Raw genomic sequence first — 22,482 nt, forward strand, 5'->3', positions numbered from 1 at the left:
TTTATAGTCCTCAAAGATCAAGAGGAGATGGAAGATAGCCACAACACAAAGGATCAGAGCCTCAGCTGCTGCAGCAGCTCGTATATCTGAAGCTGCATTCCTTGAATGGAGGTGAACAGGGGAAGGCCTTAAGAGTTGTCGATACAAAAAGGTTGTTTGATTACATTTGAGCAGATGTGTTGGGAGTTTGAAGCTTTTAGTGTCGGTGAAACCATCCTCTCCCTGAGTTACCAACACCTAGAAAAAGACGGAAAAGACTCGCCGTTTCCCTGTGCTCTGCTGTTGCCATAGTGACCAGAGCCGCATGCTCGGTTTCTGTAAAACTCTGCTTGGGTTGCAGACAGCTGGGCGATGTATGTCCTCACCCACATTATTGTGTGTGTGTGTGTGTGTGTGTGTGTGTGTGTGTGTGTGTGTGTGTGTGTGTGTGTGTGTGTGTGTGTGTGTGTGTGTGTGTGTGTGTGTGTGTGTGTGTGTGTGTGTGTGTGTGTGTGTGTGTGTGTGTGTGTGTGTGTGTGTGTGTGTGTGTGTGTGTGTGTGTGTGTGTGTGTGTGTGGTGTGTGTGTGTGTGTGTGTGTGTGTGTGTGTGTGTGTGTGTGTGTGTGTGTGAGAGAGTGCGTGCATGCGTGTCACTCAGACAGCGGTTCAGACAATACTTCATCACCATGGAAATGTCTCCTTTCACGTACTTATCGTTCACTTATCTGAAGAAAATGAGAGATTGTGCATTGCATATTCGAGTCTCCAATTCATATTCAGATCTTGTCGTATATGTTGAAAACCCAGGTTGTGTCAGTGGGGATCATGGTGTTGAAAAGAAGCTTTCCCCTTTCATTTGCACTCTGAATTAGAATCACAATATTGACTTTATTTATTGTTTTTTTTCACCAAAGGCTGTGTGTACGCACAATCTAGGGAATAGAGATCAGCTTCTTTAAAAAAAAAAAAAAGGAAACTGTCCGTTGTCACCAATCTCTCCGCATCACCCCCTCCCCGTTCTCACTCTAATTTCACATGTACACACATGCATACTAACGCATGCATATTCATTTTCACACCCTCGCATCCAGAGCATGTAACAAATATCTATTTCACAGCCACGTGCACACACAGACTAGAGATATGTATTCATAAGCTCATTAGAGGAGTGGATTTGCCTGCTGCCATCCATCACGCCGTCACCCATCCTCAGCCTGGCACACACCGACAACAGGACTGCACGAGAGAAGTCCCTGGGATGTAGTCTCCTGGAGCCGCAGATAGAAAGGGATTTACTCCTCACTTCGCCATTTCACAGAGGTGAGATCAAGGAGACAAAAACCAAGAGAAATGGTAATCTACCATTCGCTGTAGTTTATCCAGAGACTGATATTCTGTCGAGGAAAATTGCTTTAAGTCTCTGCACAGTCAACTGGAGATGCACAGGTGTACTGTAATAAAGTTAAGATTGTAAAAAAAGCTGTTTACATATCTGATGTAATTGCCGTGGGTGCTCTTTCCGGTCACGTGGAAGCTCAGCCTGTGACTGGCTCTCCGTAGCCTGTTACAAGCCACTGCAAGCTGTTGCAAGTTTGTCACTGCAGGTGCAAGAGCAGCTTATCCAAATAAGGCAGGACTGTGGTTTGAAATTGAAATTGACAAATGTTACTTTGGGCCTCACCATGTGAATGTTTCAGGACTCAGAAAAAAACCTGACAGTTAAGAGAGACATTGTTGAATATGTGTAGATTTTGATAATATCTCTGAGTGGTTGATGATAGTGTTTGCCCTGTAATTCATTTGTGAGTCAGCAGAAAGAAAAGTTAGGAAACAGATCTTTTTTTGAAGGTAATGGTTGTTAATAACATCCATTAACTGGAATATGCCTGCTTTTCTTTTTTTTCAATTCACTTGTGCAGACAAGTACTAGGACCCTTACTATGAACATCAAAATACCAGAATTATAAAACAAATATGTATGGATAACCAGTTTATAGCTTAAATATGTGAAATACAGTTTTTTGTTGTGTACAGCACCATGTATTGGCCTTCTTTCTTTTATTATTGCATCCAAAAGTAAGGTAAAACTACGGAATAATGATCATTTGTCTTCACTTGCCCATTGTTTTACTCTTTGTATGTTTTTTAATTATTAGATGTTTATTGACTCACTTGTATAGCTATTTTCCATCATTTGAAACATCTCAATACCAGCAAAACAAGACATAAGCACACCTTTTTAGGTTCATTGTAGTCTAGATTAATAAGCATAATACTTCTGTCTTTAACCCATTGAATATTTGCCAAAATATAAAACTAGTAAAAGTGATTTTGAGTTGTTGGTCTGGCATGAGACGTTGAGTTCCTCTCATGGCAGTTGATCCAGCCGTGGATAGCGCTCGCTGCTCCTTCTTCCTGCTGGCTGTCAGTCTGAGTTTCTCACTGTGGCATCTGTGCTGGCTCCCTTCCTAGATGTAGTCAATTAGCAGGGTCCTCTCCAGACCACACCAACACAATATTAACACTGTGTGTGGCAGGCATCTACTTTAGACACATACTCATAGCTCTGAAGGAGTTCTTTATTTCCTCTGCCAAGGAGATTTTGTTTTTGTTTATCTCACTGCGTGTTTGTGAGTGAGCAGAATATCTCAAATCTGGACAACAGATTGCAGTGGATTGGTGGAAAGTTGGACCATGGGAAACGGAAAACAAGTGCGTAGTTTTTGATGCAGATCCGGATAAAGGATTTAGAAAAACTTGTGTAATATGCTCACAGTTTGTTGTGAGATGGCTCAACAGCTACTGAAAGGATTGCCATAGCTACACACATTCTAAACCACAATTACTAATGACATTTTAAGGTCAATACGTTTGCCCAAATACCTGCATCTATGACAATCCCATCAACCTCAGCTACCATTTGTCTGGAGCTAGTTAGCAAAGAAAGCATGTTAGCAACAAAGATGGCAAACATATCCTTTTAGCCAGTTAGCCCTTCTCACTGCGAGCATGCTGGCTTTAGCATGTAGCTCAGAGCGTTGCTGTGCCTATGACTAGAGCTGCCAGCATGGCTGTACACTCGCTTTTGTACAGATAAATAAAGGATTATAAGCTCCCTTATGGCATGGCAAATCTTACCACTGATACATATCATAAAACCCTTTAAACCCCATTAGATTACCAGCATTTGGAGAAAAGAAATCGGACTCACTACGAATAAATCAGAGTGAGTTTCTGAGGATTTGATGCCAATTTTCTTAAACTGAATTCAAAGTAAGTATAAATATGCTTCTCAAATGGCAAGATAAGAAGATTGTGCTGCCTGTTGCAAAAACTCTTACATGTTTTCTGTTATACTGAACATACTGTACGGTATACTGTATGTTGCATTGCTGCTGCTGTAGTATACTCTTTACACCACTTAAGACATACAGTATATACAGATGGACAACTCTACTGTCAACCCATTATACACAGAGAAACACACATGCATTATACTGGCATTAGCTGTAACATGAATCCCAAGCGCAAGCGTTAAGAAGCCTGTTCATTGTTGCTTGAAAAAATGTTCTTCAGCTGCTGCTTGTGACTTCCTGCTCACACCACTCTGGGTCAGCGCGGTGCTGCTGCGCCGGATAGCTTTGGACATGTGCACTCACCCATAATAACAATGGTTAACAGTCGCAGCATACACTACATCATCTATTTTAAATCCTCATTTAACCAGATTAGCCAATTATAAACACATTATTCTTAATTCCTGCACACACAATGAGCCATGAACAAAATGGAGTTGATATAAGCTTCCTTTCTTTGCACAGTTTGACCTGTATCCAACTCCCATCAAAGTTGCAATTTCAAGAAAAGGAGAACTTGTATTAAGGTCAGAGATAATATGCCTAGAAAGATTTGTTCTTATTAGGGCTGCAATTTATAATAATTTGCATTGTAGATAGATCTGTCTGTTGTTTTTTTGATAATCATTAATTGTCCTGTCAGAAAACTGTAATATATATTGTTTTGCAAAGCCCACAAAGACGTCCTCAAATGCCTTTTAATGTCCACAACAAAGAAACAAACAAAGATATTCAGTCTACTGCTATAGAGACGTACACAAACCAGGAAATGGAAGCATCTAAGAAGCTGGAATTAGAGAATGTTGCTATTTTTACTTGAAAAACAACTGGCAAAAATAAATGGCGATTAATGTAATAGTTCACAACTAACTGATTGATATTTGCAGCTCTTGTCCCAAAACTTGAGTGTGGGTATTGCTTCGGCAGTCACACTTCTAATAGATGATATATGTTGTGTCCCCCATGTCTGCTATGCATCCTTGCAAAGCTCTTCTATGGTTTAGTTTTGCTTGGCATCTCTCCCTGTGGGTAAAACAAGTGTTCTTCGGTATAAACACCCCTGTGCTGTGAAATATTTTGCCTGTAGCCACAATGTATGCATCATTGATACCAGTCTGGGTAACAGTGCTTACAATCCCTGTGGTGTGACCAAGAACCCAGACCACCACCCCCGGCTTTCTGCGCGCTCCCCCCTCTGAATCTCATGTCGTAGGGATTTGTTTGATGTCTCAGACTTTGTGCTTGAGTCAGGCGCGAGAACATTCCAAAAATGGATCTCATTTGCATACTTGCTGTGATTATGACGCTGGACAAATAGACACAACAGTACTTTTTTTCACTCTCATATTTTCAGCAAAATGTCCATCTTGTTTTGTGCTCTGTGATTGAAATGCAGGCCGACACAGAGGCAGTATCATATACAGAGGAAGTATGGTGATATTATTACATGTTGGTGGTTGGTTGAGGCTCTGCTGCAGTATTGGTTTGCTCTATCCCACTTCCCGATTGCCCATGCAGCTTGTTTAGTCATACTTGAGCTTTATTTGACCCAAGGCAAATAAAAGCTGCCTAAAAAAGCCTTCAGGATGTTTTCATTTTGTCAGTGTGGTTCTTCAAGCTCATAAGCTCTCTGTCTTCCTCCCTTTTCTGTCCTGTCCCTGTCACTCCTCTCTTTCTTCCATCTCCCTGATCTTTGTGTGTGTGTGTGTGTGTGTGTGTGTGTGTGTGTGTGTGTGTGTGTGTGTGTGTGTGTGTGTGTGTGTGTGTGTGTGTGTGTGTGTGTGTGTGTGTGTGTGTGTGTGTGTGTGTGTGTGTGTGTGTGTGTGTGTGTGTGTGTGTGTGTGTGTGTGTGTGTGTGTGTGTGTGTGTGTGTGTGTGTGTGTGTGTGTACATGTTGTCCTCTCCTGTCTCTATATGTGTGTACGCTTTCTGCTCCCAGCCCCTCTGCGGAAAGCAAAGTTTGTGGAGAGCCCTCGCATTCCACAAACAGAGCTTGGCTCCCCTACACACACCTCCACCACTGCCAAGAACCCAGACCTGGACACATTCTGCCCTGGTAAGTTTTTGGCCAGCTCATCCCTCATTTCGTCCTGTTCATTTCGGCATTTTAGGTTCCTGTAGGCAGTGATGTAGTGAAGGACATTTACTCAAGAACGGTACTTAAGTACAATTGTGGGGTACTTGTGCTTTACTTGAGTATTTTTAGTTAATGATAGTTTCTACTTCTGCTCCACTACAAGCCAATATTGTACTTTTTCCTCAATAAATGTATTTGACAAAATGAGTGACTTGTTAGTTTACAGATACAGCATATTGGCTAAAACTAAATATAAATAAACTATGCTGTATAATTATAGGTTAAGATATTGAGCAGCAGTGTATAAAGTAATTTAACTTATTGTAAGTATATTTTGATGCCTATACTTTTGTGCTTTTACTTGAGTAAAATGTACCCTAGTTTTACCTTAGTATTTCTACTTTTACTAAGGTAAAATACTTCTTACTCCACTGCAGAGAGAGTGACACACACCTAGAGAGATGGGGGTGAATTATGACCGTTATTCTGCCTGCTGCTGCAAAAACATTGCTCAGGTCATTAATAAATAGCTTTGCTACACCCACAGTGTCCTCTCTGTCGCTGCTTCCTCCCTCGCTGCTTCCTCCCTCGCTGCTTCCTCCCTCGCTGCTTCCTCCCTCGCTGCTTCCTCCCTCGCTGCTTCCTCCCTCGCTGCTTCCTCACTCGCTGCTTCCTCACTCTGCCCTGCTTCTCGGACGTAGAGCTTGTTTAGGTGCCGGCGCTGTTTTTCTGTTAACTTCTCAGTCAGTGGTTGCTCCGTACTCCTGCAGACGGTCCAGATTTCCCAGCTCCCCCCTCCCTCCCTATCTATCCTTGTCACATCCCCCTCTCCCCCTTCTTGTCTCTCCCCTGCTCACACAGTCAAAAGCAGGGTTACTCTGGGATATTGCTCTGTTGAGATTTGGTTCTGGTATATCTGCTTTCTGATCTTGCCTCTCCTCTTCCTGTTGCCACTGAGAAGTGCAGCGTTAGCTTCCTGACCTGTGTTGTTGGCTCGACCTCTGCTGGCTGGAAGGACTTGTCGCCAGAGTAGGACGATGCCGTCGCAAAACACCCCAGGGTTGGGTGAAGACATGAGAGAAATAGCGATGGGAGGTCTTAGTGCTTAACTTTTGTTACTTAGGGAGGAAAATGGTCAACAGAGGGCAGCAGCCTTTCCCTCTGCCCAACTCTTCTGCTGAGTTTCTGCTCTATGGGAAGTAAGTGATCTGTTATAGAAACATGCTACATTTGTATAGCATTCCTCTTGGATATAATGGATGCAGAAGTGTTGTCCCCATAGCTTTGTTTTGCATCATTCCTGTGAAATAGAGTGTGTAATAACCCATCAGTTGTGATGAGCTGCTAAAATCTCCTGCAGATGTGACATTTCAGGGTTGAAATGGGAATTTCTGGCATCATTGAGGCAGGAGAAGAGTTGATTATAACCAGGAACTCTGCGTCTGTGCAATAACAACTTGAGCTGGAGAGGAACCAAGAGGGGATAAGATGAGTTTTCTTGGGGGGTGGGGAGGACTCACGCCTCCTGGATGGACAGATGGACATCTTAGCTCTTAACAAGGGCACCCTGGCATGAGGGGCAGCAGGGCAGTGACTTAAACATCTGATCGCATGCCAGTCAGCACTTTGCTGCTGACACTGGCTAGCGTCCTCGATCAGCTGATGGTCTACAAAAGGAATTTGTGGTACCATAAATATGGTTTGTGAATATTTTGTGAGATAGCTTGTAAATGTCACCCTCAGCCGTCCTCTGTATATCACACAAGTTAGCTCAAGCTTCTTGTGGTTGTGGTGACGGATAATGGTGTGTGTATTTTGGTTGTCATTTTAGTGTTTATCTGAAATGTGTTGTTACCATTTTTGTATTATAAAAGTAAAGAAGAGGTTTTAAAAAATATTGATGTTGACCACAATGGGCAGGCTGAGCTCCAGCAGGGGAACGAGTGACAAAGAGAACTAACAACTTAAAATAAAAAGCTAGAAACAAGACTAAGCCGAATCATATTTAAATGGTCTAAAGAAAACCATTATTACAAAGGAAAGTACAAAGAGTCTTTTTCGTCAGACTGATTACAGTTGGAATAACAAGTTATCAATATATTCACAGTTTCTTGAAAAATAAATACCTGTCATATACATTGATGTACATAGGTACATTGATGCAAAAAAAAACAATACATATTGAATATGGCCATAAAGCAGTGCTATACATTGCCGCATTGGCCAAATGAACCGGAAATGTTAAAGGTATAGTTTCTATGGTAACAACAACCACACAGGAACAAGCTGTAGTCATTTATCATCGGATCACGCACTCGTAACCCTAATTCCTGATCTGCTTTCAGGTCTAAAACCTCCAAATATTGTTGGATCGATAGCATCTTGCTGTGCACACGAGGAATGTGAAATTCACTCCTCTGATCTCTTGATTAGCTTTCCAGTCGCTGCTTTATACTAGGTGATGTGTTTGCGTATGTTCTATGTTAGTCATGTATTTCTGAAATAGGTGTGAATCTACCCTCTTTCCATTTCCGTTAGCTGTCAACAGCTTCCGTTGGAATTCATTCACACTCTTCAATCCATACATATCACCTCTTCTCTGAGCCCCTAGTTTCTCTCTGTGGACTTTCCCCTGCGGAAGTGGCAGTTAAAGTGACCAGGTACAGGTGAAATAAGAGCCGCCACATGGTATGTGCTATCTTACCTGCAGCCCCCGGCCTATTAATACCATCTCCTGTCCAGTCCCCTGCCTGCAGCACACATGCTTCCCTCTCCCTTCTCTCTGTGCTAGAGGGCAGATCTGTGGACGGCCAGGGAGAAACAGATGCGCTTGCACAGAAACACATTCCTAGCTGTGCTCAAAGATAGTTGCTATGGCAACCATCTGTCTCTTTCACAGCTCAGGAATCCAATGGAGAAGTGTGTGTGTGTGTGTGTGTGTGTGTGTGTGTGTGTGTGTGTGTGTGTGTGTGTGTGTGTGTGTGTGTGTGTGTGTGTGTGTGTGTGTGTGTGTGTGTGTGTGTGTGTGTGTGTGTGTGTGTGTGTGTGTGTGTGTGTGTGTGTGTGTGTGTGTGTGTGTGTGTGTGTTTCATGCCAGTTTTTCAAATTAAAATGTTACCTTTAAGGATGTCATGGTGTCACCTTGATGAGTTCCTCTTTAGGAGAGTGTTATATTCACTCACTATACTGTCACGCAGCTTTGCAGCCATCTAGATGTTTCTCTTCAGTGGTTTCAGTGAGAGGGACGGTGTGTGATTGAATGTTATAATCTGAGTTTTAACAGGGGAGCTATACAACGATAGGGAATCCAACCCTTACGTTATCATCATGTATATTCCTTTTAACTCTAGCTCATAAGCATGGGTTACATTTAGAAAAAGGGCCATAACATCATTGTTTTTGTTCTGTGGCCGATCAAACATTCATATTTTGATCTAAGTTGACAGCTCTGTGAAAATGGTAGTCTTCGCTGTGTGTGTGACCGCATTCAATGTTTTTTTGAAGGAAACAACAGTCTTGTTGTGTTTAGCTCAAGGGAGTAACTGTCGGCTCCAGCGTCCAGATTAGAGATGTTGTTCTTCACATCAAAAGCGGCACAGACTGCTCGCCCCTGCACAGGGTTGTCCAACAGCTGGCTGCGACAGAGAAATACCTTTGTAAAAGCTAAAAAAAGAGGAACAGAAACCTAAAATGTACAGTACAGGCAGAGGAAGTGAGACAGGTAAACAAAGAAGATGAGTGAAAAGGACACAGAGAAACACTTCACTGAGACAGACGAGCCCCTGTTTGATCACGGTCACACGCTAACCCCCCCCCGGACGAGTTGACTAATCAGTGCTAATGTATTCACTGCTTGTACTACCAGTCAGTCGACCACACTGCCTCAATGTCCAGACACATACAGCCACTACAGTGACAATTCCACTAATTGATCAAAACAGACAAATTATCTCCAACTATTTTGATATATTATTGTTAAAGACAATTTTTGTATTCAAAAAATGGCAGAAAATCCGGTGTTCAGCCTCTAATAAAGGAAGATTACCAGTTTTTATCTGTTTTCATATAATATTAAACTGATAAAACAAGATATTTAAAAGCATCATTTTGAATTATAGACTGTGATGGACATTTTTCTAAATGATATTGACCTAGAGATTGATTTAGAAAATCACCTGCAAATGAATCGATAATGAAAATAATTGTTAGTTCCCGCCTTACCAGCCAGTGCTAGATGTTTCTTCACCTTCAATTTCCTCCTATTATCTATAAGGAGGTGGGGCAGTCCTTCTGTCTACCTACACCTTCTTTATTACTGCATTCAGCTCTCTTCCTCCAGGGATGCTGGGGGATTCAGTGACCTTGGAGGCCCTAGTACAGTAAACGCTGCTCCATATAAAGTGCATCAAGCCGCTTTACATCTCATCAAGGCTCATGAGTAAACTGTAGCTGTTTTGGACCTAATGTGTGCTGTGAGTACCTCATTATTACCACTGCTGTGGCTTTTATTAGGGCTCAGCAACATATCCAAGGTTTTAGTTAGACAGTGCAGTCTTCCATTACTTACTCAGAAGGACTTGGAGTCAATCTAATGATCCTGACTTGCTGTCTGTCCATGAAGGAATGGAGAGAGGCAGCCCCGGCTAAGATTGCCTGTTCGTCTGTTAGTCCTTGAACAGACGAGTGAGAGGCCACAGGCTGCAGACAAGCTGTCTGTCTTCAGAGAAGGGGGTGTGGGGACACTTTCTAATGGTCGTCAGTCAGGACTCGGTGTAGCTACCTGCCAATCTGGTCTGACCTGCCCGGCAGGAAATTAAGTGGGGAGAAGAGGGAGAGAACTGGCCCTACCGCTTTGTCTCACTGCTGTTTATTTACACATCGTGTCATCTTGTGCTGTTGGCCTCAATGTCATTAACGTCCAGTCCAATTCTCAGGTTTATACGTCCAATTACAGCTGCGTGTTTCCAGCCACTAGTTAGTCCTTTTAACAGCTAGCAGCAGTGTGTCTGAGGACGACCTAGAGAGCAGTGTGGGTAATTTGTGACACTCGAGTAAATAAAGTAAAAGTGGGTTGAAATTGATATTGCAGGCACCTTTAGGGCATTATAGCCAGGTATTATAAAAAATAAATATGACACCAGCAATGAGGGCTTGTTATGGGCGAAGAGTAACCAGGCAACTATGTGACATGATGAGGTCATTAAGGGATTTCTTTTTTTCTTTGGATCCTGTTGCAAAGTTGGCAACCGAAATTCCTGCGTGTGTTTGATCATCTGATCATCACGTAGGCTTGTTTTTTTTCTCTCTGTAAACAGTATAGAGGTGTATTCAAGCCCACTTTGTCTTGAGGAGTCACACACAGCCACTCTCTCTCGCTCTGTCTCTCTCTCTCTCTCTGTCTCACACACACGCGCAGGTGAAGGGCGTATCTCATTGCGTCACACGAGCTGCAGTGGTGATGAGTGGTGCGGAAGGAGCTGCCGTCAGTGTGCAGAGCTCTCGCTGCTCAGTGTGGAAATAGGTTTTTTGTAAACAGCTTGAAAGGGATTTTTGTTGCGGCTGAAGGGATTGTTTGGAGTTTACGTGAGAGGACAAAGATGTCCAGCTGTGGGGAAATGTGCCTGTAATGCACAGCTCTGAGCAAGTGGAAAACTCAGGTAGGCTGTTCCATGTCTTCCTGAGCACAGGTGCTGTTGTGCTCTGTATCCGGGTGTGTGTCGCTGCTGTGGTTAATACATAGCGGGTGGATAGCAGATACTCCGCGTGCTATTCCATCGCCAGCTATTCCATCGCCTTTTTGTGAAATCAAGCTGCTGTTCTGTTCCTACCCACCACTGACACACATTTGTTCTTTCTTTCTCTCCCCTGCAATGTTTTCCTCCACCTCCGTCCTCCTTCTCGTCTCTCTGCCTCTGCAGGGGAGTCAAGCCGGGAGCTGGGCCCCCCTCCGTCGGTGGATGAGGCAGCCAACACATTGATGACGCGCCTGGGTTTCCTTCTGGGAGACAAAGTGAGCGAGGGGCCAGCCGGTACCCAGTACAGCATGGAGGAACCCGAGGCAAGACAGGTAATGGTCTCACTAATGAACTGGACCTTTTTTTTGCAAGAGAAATCTGCTTTTATTTCTTTTATCTCTGCATTCATTGGAGAAGAAGAACTCTGTTATCTTTTCTTAAAGAGCCTGTAGACAAAAAACTAAACACCCAATGAAAGAAACTGTTATTCCCAGCACTGCATTCAAATCTCATGATGTCACCTGATTCAGTCTTTGAGTCAATATAAGGGAAACTTTGTCTGGGGTTGTGTAATTCAAACAATTGTTGCCAAAAAATATACTCCAGTTTTGTTTGTATTGCCTTTTCTGCGTTTGTTACGGTTTATCCTAATCTGATTATCTTACTCTGTATGTGATGATGACACATTTCTATCATGGGAGATCGTGCTTTGGAACTTGATCAAACACGCAGTCGTCTGCTTTCGACATTTATCTTCATAATATCAGTGTTTACACTCGGTTTTGACAGATTTTTGGATGGCAGGGTAGCTGAATCAAAAGAGTTCTGTAAATTGCCCTCATACACCACAGCTTCGGAATTTATCAGTGCCTCTCCATTTAACATTGGATATCTCTACTTAGATTTGTATATAACCAATTATTTATTTCCCAGCGTACTTAGAACTTGTCTTATTGGAAGAAAGTTTCTTAAGGTTGAGTTGAGCTGCATGTTCTGGGTTTCTCTCCTTCATTTTAACCTTTCAATTTGGGAATTTGGCAGTTGAGCAACAAACAGCTCCTGGCACAACAGGCCGCTCCACGCTCTGCAGCAGATGCCCTGTTTTCTCTCTGAACCTGGTTTGACAGGTATGAATTTGCCAAACTAAGGGAAAAAATCAGCAGAGAGAAAGAGAGGCAGATATAGGTAGGGGGGAAAGGGGCCAACCTGTTCCTTCAAAGAGAGTCTGGGTATGGGCTTGCACTAAAGCAGTGTGGATAAGCGATTAGACTGATGGACTGCCTGTGCTTGATGTGAGCGCTGCTGTAGCAGTGGGGGTGTATAAATTGAGAGAGGTTTATTCAAGCGGCTCTTTTTAGAGACGTGACTCACACCAGTGCCCCGCTGCATCGTGAACACAGAACAGACCTATTGTTTAAGATATCTGCCCCAAATGCTGTTCTCCGGATGTAGTTTGTGCTGATCTCCAAAAAATTACAGAAAATGCCTGTCATTTTTTGTAGCAGATCATAGAGCAGGCTTTTGTTGTGATTGTGCTAATTTGCTTGGGTTTTACTAGCTTTCAATAACATTCATTACAGTCGACACAACCGAGTTACTACCTTTTATTTACTGTAAAGGAAGCAGGCCGATATCTTCCTATTTAGAAAATGTTGAGCTAAGGTGAGGGTTCTATTTTTCTGTAAAACACCAATCTACCATCTTCCATTTGACATGGTTAGGTTCCTCCATTAGCTGGTGTCAGTGCTGCCAGACCTCGCCAGCAGACAGAACAAGGTGACCTTAACTCGCAGAGAGTGCTGTTAATTGCCTTTCATACTCTCGTGCTCAAGCTCCCTGAATAGACGCGTTGCCCCCAAGTTCAATCCAATCCAGGTGCGACACCTGAGGTCAGGCCTGCACTATCAATCAATCAGTGTTTATTTATATAGCCCAATATCACAAATGTTACATTTGTCTCAGTGGTCTTCACAGTGTGTACAGAATATCAGTATGACAATACGACACCCTCTGTCCTTAGACCCTCACATCGTACAAGGAAAAACTTCCGGAGAAAACCCACAGTTTAAAGGGAAAATGGGAGAAACCTCAGGGAGAGCAACAGAGGAGGGATCCCTCTCCCAGGACGGACAGACGTGCAATAGATGCCGTGTGTAAATTGAAAAGATAATACATTTGCAACATAGGTAGTCCAAATGTTTGGAAATGCATGTGTGTATAATAGGAAGATGAATCCACGAGGATATCCATCCAGGACTTATGATCCAGGACCACAGCCACGGCTCGCGATCCAGGACACAGGACCGCAGGATCATCCATGACTCCGGATCCCGGCGTATATAGACACCAAAAAGAAAGACATGTGGGGAAGCTGGGTTAATCGGAACATGAGAGTACACAGGTATAGACAGAGAGAAGGAAGAAGTAAGATGTCCCCCGACAAACTAAGCATATATCAGCAAAACTAGGGGCCGAATCTAATCAGCTCTAACTATAAGCTTTATCAAAAAGGAAGGTCTTCAGCGTAAGGTCAGGTTCATTAGCCCAGCAGATAGCGCTGTGGTCTTGCTGTGTGTTTTTTTGTGTACTGTTTGCTTGCTCTGAGGGTCAAGCTTCTGTAAACATAACACTTTAGTGGTCCCATCCATGGCGAAAGCAGAGGGCAATGCCACAAAACACACACTAAGCACCTACTTTAATAGAGCCTGAAATGGCCAGGGTTAGTTCTTTCAGAAAGGGGATGATGTTGTATTTGAAGGTCGATTATGTCTACCACCTAATGGTTAGTTCTGCCGTTACTAGAGTAAATTATATCGAAAAATATTTGAAATATTTTCCACTTAAAAAGTAATTCAGTCCAGTTGAATGGGCCTATTTAAAGTGGCCCTATTGTGCTTTTGGGGGTTTCCCCTTTCCTCTAGTGTGTTATATAGGTTTGTGTGCAAGTAAATGGTCTGCAAAGGCTATAATCTCAAAGTTCCATCCAGAGGAAATCACCTCCCACACACTCCCCCCCCTAATGCATGACACGCCTCTATGGGACTCCTTTGTTTACTTCCGTAACATGATGACACTCATTTCTATTGGCTAATGCTCTGACAGATTGTACGTTATATTTGGGGCGTTTCAGACAAATCTCTAAGCGAATGAACAACAGAGCCGACTAGCTAACCAATCAGAGCAGACTGGGCTCTGGTTTCAGACCAAGATGTCCTCTTTGTAGCTACATTACCTTTTTGACAGTGTCATTCAAACTGCCTTTGGAGTTGGATTAGATGGATTGCCATGATATATATATAAAGACATTCATGGTCCCCAGAAGAAGAATGTGATGATCCTCTGGCTTTTCCAGTGTCATCGACATTTACGTTTATAATTCAAATGTCTCAACAACAGTTGGATACATTTTCATGAAATTTGGGTCGGCCATCCATGTTCCCTTCATGATGAACTTCAAAAACATTGGTGATCCTCTGATGTTCTGTTTAGCGCCATCATCAAGTCAACATTTTAAATGTGTTCAATATCTTGATTTGTGACCAAATCCTTGAAATATAATGACATTCCCATCATCCGTCCTTCCTCCATCTGAAGTAAGCACTTAACTCAGTAGCATGGCTGTGGACACTTTGTCATGGATCTTAGACACTTTTAAAATGTGGGTAGGGATTCTCGAGGATCAAACCCTGCGATTAATTGACCCCGATCCATCTTCTGAGCCAAAGCCTTAGGAGCCATTCAGCAGATAATTGTCAGTTTAATCAATAATGAAAGTAATCGGCAGTTGCAGCCCTACTCCAGACTGTATCCGTGTGTGGGTGTGTGTATTAGCTTAGTGTGTCCCTTCAGTCTTCTTCCTGCAGATGAAACTAGACTAGATTTAGCCTTGAGGGCCACTTCACCTCTCACGATCTCTCCAGTGTTGACCTGAACTCATCGGCAGCACCGTTAAGGAGAGACCTCCATTTGTTTCAGTGTCTGATACACTTACTTAATCACTTGGCATCCCTGTTTTGCTTGCGCCTCTGCATTTCCGTTGATGCTGCATGCCTCTGTTGAGGTGTGTGTGTTTCTGTGAGAGCGTCAGTGGGTGTTCGCAGCAGCAGATTAGACGCAGCAGAGTGTTTTATGTCCCCTGTTGTCTCATCTCTTCTAACCTGAGCTGACGCAGAAGAAGGTCACTGCAGGGTGCCAAAACAAGGCTATAAAGAATCATATATTTATTGTGTGATTTGAATTTTCAGTGGAATCAGGGCATGTCTAGGAAGAGCAACAGTACACAACCCCACATGTGCCATGGGACTCTGCAGAATCTGGTTTGGGAAATGCCACTCCCTTTAGTTTCTAAAAAGGGAAAATGACTGTTTTCCTGCATTTAGATGTTGCCGCTCAAATCCCCGGTGTTTACGCTAACTCTCCAACGCTTGGTTATTTCCTGCCATACTCCTCAGCTGCAGTACATTGTGCTGTAAGGTACCTTTTTGTAAAGCGATGTATAGGTTATATAGGTGCTATTTATTAACATTATTGGGAATAACACTAGTTATTCAATGTTTTTGTGTGTCAACATATTGTAGCTGTGTAGCATTACATAATTCTTGCTGAAGCTATTCCAAATCCTTATTTTTGAAAATTGCTACAAATATAATGTATTATATGATTGTATGTGTGTGGGAGAGGAAAGCCTTTGAAGAACCAACTACATAGAGGCAGCGGGGGTCTAAGCTTTTGAAAACAGCGATATTGAAGTGACAATTTACTCTGAATATGACTCAGATATTAAAAGTTCAAACATTTCACTTTGCCTTTTGTTCTAGTGTGCACTCATTGAATTATCTGAACACAACAAAGTGTTTTTCAAAGTTGTTTCTGTCTTTTCCAGGTCCAGAACCAGAGGATCAGCCCGTGCTCCACCCTGACCAGCAGCACCGCCTCCCCCCCCGCAGGCAGCCCCTGCTCCACCCTCCCTCCTGCGATGCCTGGCCAGGCCGGCAACAGGGACTGTGCCTACGGCTCTGTCACCAGTCCCACCTCCACCCTGGAGAGCAGGGACAGCGGGATTATCGGTGAGATACACACACATATTTATAAAGAACAGTTTTAACAAATCTGTAAGGATAAGGCTAGAGTTATTCAATATATTTCCCCTTTGTTCCATTAACAAACCAACACATTATTTTTAAACTCAGTCTCTTTTAGAGATCTGGGGACATTTAAAACAGCACAATTGATGTATAAAGTAGAAAGAAAGATCCCTCCCTACTGTATCCAGAAGCTATTTTAAATTTGAGTAAGACTGTATGAACTAAGAGGTATTTGCATTTCTACAAAAATAGGACCAAATGCAAGATATAAAACAGTCAATGGAGCTACATGGGGAATAGTTTTGAAAAGCAAATCAAAATGTATAATACATTTTTATTATAATTCACTTAAAAAACAAAATAATATATCTACCAAAAACATTGCAACTAAGATGAAGATGATTTGCAAATATAAAACATTGGTGTGAACACTTATTTATATGAGTGTATATGAATTTAGGTGGGATGTTTTGCGTATATTAAATAAAAAAAATTATTTTTGTCTTTATCTTCAGTATATACCACATAATAAATGTATAAAGGGTATGCTAAGGCTTTAGCCTACACTTTGCTTTGGAATGTCACTATTTCAAAAGTAGAGGCTGATTATTGTTATTATTATTTATTGTACATGTGTATATGAGTTTTAAAGGTTTAAAACAACAGACGTACTAAGTAAGTAACTAACTAATAAGAGATGTATTTGCGTCCAGTATGGTGAGAAGAGAATTACAAGTGTTGAAAAGCAAATAATGCCAAGCTAGAAACCAAATAACTGTCTATAAAAGACAGAATTGAAAAAACTAAAATATTCAACCTTACCTGCTCATCCTGTTGGATTCAAAGCCTCTGATACCTAAGAGTTACATCTTGTGACAGTCAGTGGGAACATGCCTCATTTCACAGCTTTGTTCGAATCACCCCAAAAACGTTCTCATGTCCGCTTTAGCTCAAAATGTAAACATCTGAGTTTCCAGACAGACTTTGGTACTTCTCATGCACAGTCAGAACCAGTCTCTCCTCCTACGGGAAGACAATTCAGTCATGTTGACATCCACTGCCGCATTGTTAGCAAGAAAACAGGAGAGATAATCGCTCACTGATGTGAAGCGCTGATGTCAATACAGGTGCCAACACTGTTTCCATGCAACAATAATGAACACCTGCGTTCAGAACATCCATAAATAAGTGTGGAATCAGACGCCCGGGTTGTGAAAATGGACTGAAAGTATGAGGCTCATTTCTCACAATAAACCCATCATAGCTGTATATGCAACATAACTAACATTGATGTTTGGTTCTGTTGCAGCCACACTGACCAGCTACTCAGAGAACATGGAGCGAGGCGGGAAATACGGCGAGGGCTCCCGGGGAAACCTGAAGCTGTGGCAGTCCCAGAAATCAGGCATGGACTCGTTCCTGTACCGGGTGGATGAAAACATGACCGCCTCCACCTACAGCCTCAACAAAATCCCTGAGCGCAACCTGGAGAGCATGTCCTCCCACTCCGCCCACTCCATCCCTCTGTACCTCATGCCCCGCCCTAACTCTGTGGCTGGTGAGTCCCCTTCCTCTTTCCCTTACTCTCCTTTAGAAGTACTAAGGGAGGACAGTTTGTCTAAGGAGCTGGAAATATGGTTATTTACAAGAGCAGTATACCAATTTTGCCAAAGTGGAGTACTTTTTCTGGCAAAATGGGATTGAACTGCTCTTTCTATTTTTGGCTCCTTTATTTGGCATCTGTCATGTTTTCTTTCCTTGCTTGTTTCCTTCCTTGATGAACTGTGATCCTTCCCTTTGAATTCTTTCATTGATACATCCACGTGTGTGACCATGGATGTATCAATGAAACTGAAGAATAGATCACCCTCATGTGGGATTTTTCAGAGTCATATGTAGGATTCTAAATCTTGAGACATTTGTTTTGCCAACTTTCAGCTAGTCTTTCCTCCAACGTTCAAAAAGCATTCTCAACACCTTGAGATGCCTTTACCTTTTCTTGTCTGTCATTGGCTATAAGCAGTTTTTCAGATTTTAGACACAAATATCCCATAGATTGGTTAATTATTGACCGCCAGAGGTTCAGTAGGGAAAAATGTCATCTGTAAACCTTCATATAACCAGTTCATCTCTGAACAAATTGAACACAAATCTCAAACCTCCACAGCATATTACTCCTGCTAATCTGTGATAAACCAGCCTCAACTTTCTCAAATGTGAGGCTTGGTTAGAAGAGGAGATAAATTGTGTTTTTTTTTTAGTCTTTTCTTTTGTCATTTTAAATACATTCCTTAACGATCTGGAAAAACAACTCTTGTTCCTCAAAATGTGAGCGTTTGTTTACATTTTGGGTAGCGGCAAATCCATGGTGGTATTTAGTTCAACTATTACAACCCTGTGGTGTGGATCGAAACCACAGAGCAGAATAATAGTGTGGGAAAAACAGCTTCAGCAGGAGAACATACTGCGGCTGGAAGGATATCACATACAATACAGGCATTTGTGTTGCTGACAGAGGTCTCATTGATGTGTGTTTCTGAGCCTTCGGGAAAAATAACAGCAAATGTATCATGAAAAATGTCAGTTTCATAACAGCGAAGCAGTCCTAATGGGCCTGATTGTGTTATTGTTCTCATCTTGAGAGAGGCTGGTACAGACGATGAGCTCTATTATGCACTTCACCCACTCCCACTGGCAAAAGGGAGGAAAAAGCGTTTGCACGTCACATACTGTAGACACGCACCTAATATTTCACTAAACACTGTAATATGCCTGACAAGGCCCGTCGCCGCAGCTGTGACCTTCTATTTATGCCGGTCGTGTTCTGATGTTTGACACTGCTGTCTGGCAGCGATGCGACTGCCGGGGTTTAGAGATTCACCCTCGATCTCATCCCCGCCCCTCAATACCCAGACCTTCAAAGGAGCCCGAGTGAGCTGGAGACGGCTTAAAAGACGTACTATAAGCTGCAGATGATGCAAAAAATAAAGAGAGAGAAGCAGCGGGGGAGAAAAAAAAACATGATAATGTTTCTGAATGCATTTGTATTTGTCAGGAACATGAATTCTGAAGGAGAGGGAGACGGATACATTCGGAAGAGGAGTGAAAGTAGAGTTTCGTAATCTCTCGCTCCCTCTCACTCTCTCCTCCACAAATAATTATTAGACGATGTAGGGATGGGAGGCGAGCACAGGCTGAGGATTGGCTGGGCTCACACAGCAGTGGAACATCAAAGCCCCAGGCATTAACCGTTTCTATCCCCCAGAGTGCCGGAGAGAGACTCGCTTTGAAGTGTGGGGAGAGAGGGAGAGTAGAAGGGGACCGGGGAGGAAAACAAAGAGGGGGGGGTTTAGCTGCTCTATTACCTAATGAAGGCAGAGCTGTGCGTTGGTAGAGCTTAAGATGGATATGTAGGAAGGTGTAACCAAGACAGAGTAGTCCTCATTTCAGAAGGACAGAATTAAGGTTTTTAGAAATGAGTCATTACAGCCCGTTTGGAATATAATTAGTTCCAGAAAATAATTTTACTGAAGAATTGTACGTCAGGACTAATTCATTACCAATTATTTCTCACAAATACCCCTACAAATTCAAGTAAAGTAGTGTGAACCACAAATAGAACTGCAGCATCCGTCTTGTATTCCATACAATAGCTCCTAAATGCTATATCCTATTTCCCATAATGCAACTTGATATTATCTTTTATTAAAGTTTATCTTGTCAAAAGGGAGTTTTGCAAGTCTTGTTTAGGTGTAGTATCAAGTCGATGGGGAAGACCTGGAAACAATGACCAATCAGAGCAGACTCAGCTGTTTTGGGAGGGGGCTTAAAGAGACGGGCCCTAAAACGAGGCCTTTCAGAAAGAGGGTGAATACGGCTGCGGTCAGGTTAAAGTATGAACATGACAATGAGAATGATATGTGCCCTTTAAGCCTTCCCTGCCTGGTTCAAGAGCAAAGAGGCTTTATAGTTTGAACACACCCCCTTCACAAATGAAAGTATGAGCATGCAGTCGCCTGGTTGTCGGGGGGTGTAAATGTCTCCAGGGTAGCTCATGTATGTTTCACATACATTTTTCTAATTCCCCTCAATGGTATTGGCGTGTAGGCACACATTGACATCTCAAAACCTTGGCAAATTAAACCCAACAACAATAGGGAAAGTCATTTGTATCATTTAACTGAAGTGACCCTGAGGATCTATATACCCCAGCTTCTATAATGACTTGGGGATGGAAGACTTGAGAGTTATAAAAGACCTTCTGACATTCTATGAACTCACTCTATAGTCCAATATCTCACTAAATTGAGATAACGGCTCACCTGAGATTACATTATTCAATTTGGGGGGCGGACAAGTGTCATTGATTTCCTTTTCAACCATTTGTTCCCTGATAATCCCACCTCTGCTTATATACTCTGTGTAAAGCCTGGAAATATTATTGTTTTAGTGCCAGCACCTCCATCATTTATCATCTCGAGTCATCTCTCGGGCGGTGAGAGGAGAATGGTGAGGCGTTTAGAGCAGCAGCAGCCACCTCATATCTTAGATGACAGGCGGCTCCCGGCTGATACAGTGACTGGCTCTGGACGGCAGCCCAGCTGGTCTTTGAGTGTGTGTGTGTGTGTGTGTGTGTGTGTGTGTGTGTGTGTGTGTGTGTGTGTGTGTGTGTGTGTGTGTGTGTGTGTGTGTGTGTGTGTGTGTGTGTGTGTGTGTGTGTGTGTGTGTGTGTGTGTGTGTGTGTGTGTGTGTGACTGTGTGTGTGTGTGACTGTGTGTGTGTGACTGTGTGCATGCATGCGTTCAAGCTATCAGTCACTCTTTGAAACAGGAAGTGTCTGATGTGGCTGTCGTTGGCACAAACAGCTAGGCTCTCTATTCCACACTTTCTTTTTCATACTCTCCCTCTTCCATACAGTTTTCCCTTCCTCTGTATTTCTTTTCACTATGCGTGCAGTCTTAGCGCATTGGCACAGGAGCTGTGAAAGTGATCCTCAGGAGCCTGCTGCATTGCAGATAGAGGTGATGAGCACACATATTTGAATCCTCACATTCAGACACAGTTGAAAGAGAGACAAAAAGGAGCCATTCTAGCCCCGAGTCATTCTCCCTTGGTTTAGCAGCTCCACTGTTTCCTCTTTTAGTGCAGTTGGATGACCGGCAGCCACATTCCCATCAGGGCCAGGCCTCCAGCATTCTCAGAGGTGCCATTTTCCTCCATTTTGGGAAACCCATGTGGCTCTTCTCTGGGTCTATGGCTGGGTTGACTCAACAGTCATACACACTGAGCCATACACACAGGGGCGGATCTAGACAAATATTCATGGGGTGGCAAGAGGGTGGCAGGAGATTTTGAGGGGTGGCATGGCATCCCCTGACAGAAGTATATGCTGATTTAAATCGCAATCATATCAATCAATTAGGGGTGTAACGGTACACGTACCCGTACTGAAATTATTCGGTACGGGCCCTTCGGTTCGGTACACGTGTGTACCGAACGAATATAGCGTTAAACGTAAACAATTGAGAACATGAACAACTTTCTGGAAGTAATCTCAGGTATATATCATAGAGCGACCAAGTCATTTCATTGGACGAGAGGCATACTATGAGAGCTGGTCACAGGGATGCGTTCAAATGTAGTCAGTAATTTGAGGAACTGTCGAAATGGCGAACGCAGATAAAGTTGAGCTGAAAATCCTCCAGCATCATTGAAGTCTCCGGTTTGGGAACATTTTGGTTTCGCAGTTACATACAAGGATGACGGACAAAGACAGGTGGACCGAACCAAAGCTGTTTGTCGGCATTGTTCAACTTACATTGGTTACGCGGCTGGCAATACATCACACTCATTTGAAAAGGCATCACCCGAATGTGAATATCACCGGTACCAAAAGAAAAAAGACTGAAGTACAAACCCAACTCCCACTAGCATGTAAGCCTCCACCACTCGCAGAAAGTTCAGACCGAGCCAAAGCTATTACAAACGCCAAATATCCTTATGTTGCCATGTTAGCAAAGCGCTACCTGGCTGTATCTGCTGCCACTGTCCCTAGAGAGGGTGTTCTCCACAACATGAGACATTGTTAGTGCCAGCAGATCTGCCATTTCAGCAAGCAATGTGGACAAGTTCATCTTTCTTTAAACAACATGAAAATACAATGACAAGCAAGTCCTAATGTCAAGCTGGCTGCTTAGGTGCTAGTACAGTTCAAATACAGATTATTTCAGTTCATCGAAATGCTGCACCTT

The 22,482-nt window shown here is 42.9% G+C and overlaps 1 protein-coding gene across 11 annotated transcripts in view; it reads left to right on the plus strand.

Annotated features, from left to right (window-relative positions):
* tanc2b (tetratricopeptide repeat, ankyrin repeat and coiled-coil containing 2b) overlaps positions 1-22,482 on the plus strand; it is a 185,195-nt gene that overhangs the window by 126,822 nt on the left and 35,891 nt on the right. For 9 of the 11 annotated variants that reach the window (XM_071206759.1, XM_034107605.2, XM_034107607.2 and 6 more), the window contains 4 exons: positions 5,275-5,391; positions 11,331-11,479; positions 16,030-16,213; positions 17,541-17,789. In XM_071206759.1, the coding sequence (XP_071062860.1) occupies positions 5,275-5,391; positions 11,331-11,479; positions 16,030-16,213; positions 17,541-17,789 (699 nt within the window). The remainder of the gene's footprint in view (positions 1-5,274; positions 5,392-11,330; positions 11,480-16,029; positions 16,214-17,540; positions 17,790-22,482) is intronic. The other 2 variants (XM_034107613.2, XM_034107615.2) reach the window with 1 other exon arrangement.

The sequence above is a fragment of the Pseudochaenichthys georgianus genome, chromosome 19 (assembly GCF_902827115.2).
Source record: "Pseudochaenichthys georgianus chromosome 19, fPseGeo1.2, whole genome shotgun sequence".
Taxonomy (NCBI): domain Eukaryota; kingdom Metazoa; phylum Chordata; class Actinopteri; order Perciformes; family Channichthyidae; genus Pseudochaenichthys; species Pseudochaenichthys georgianus.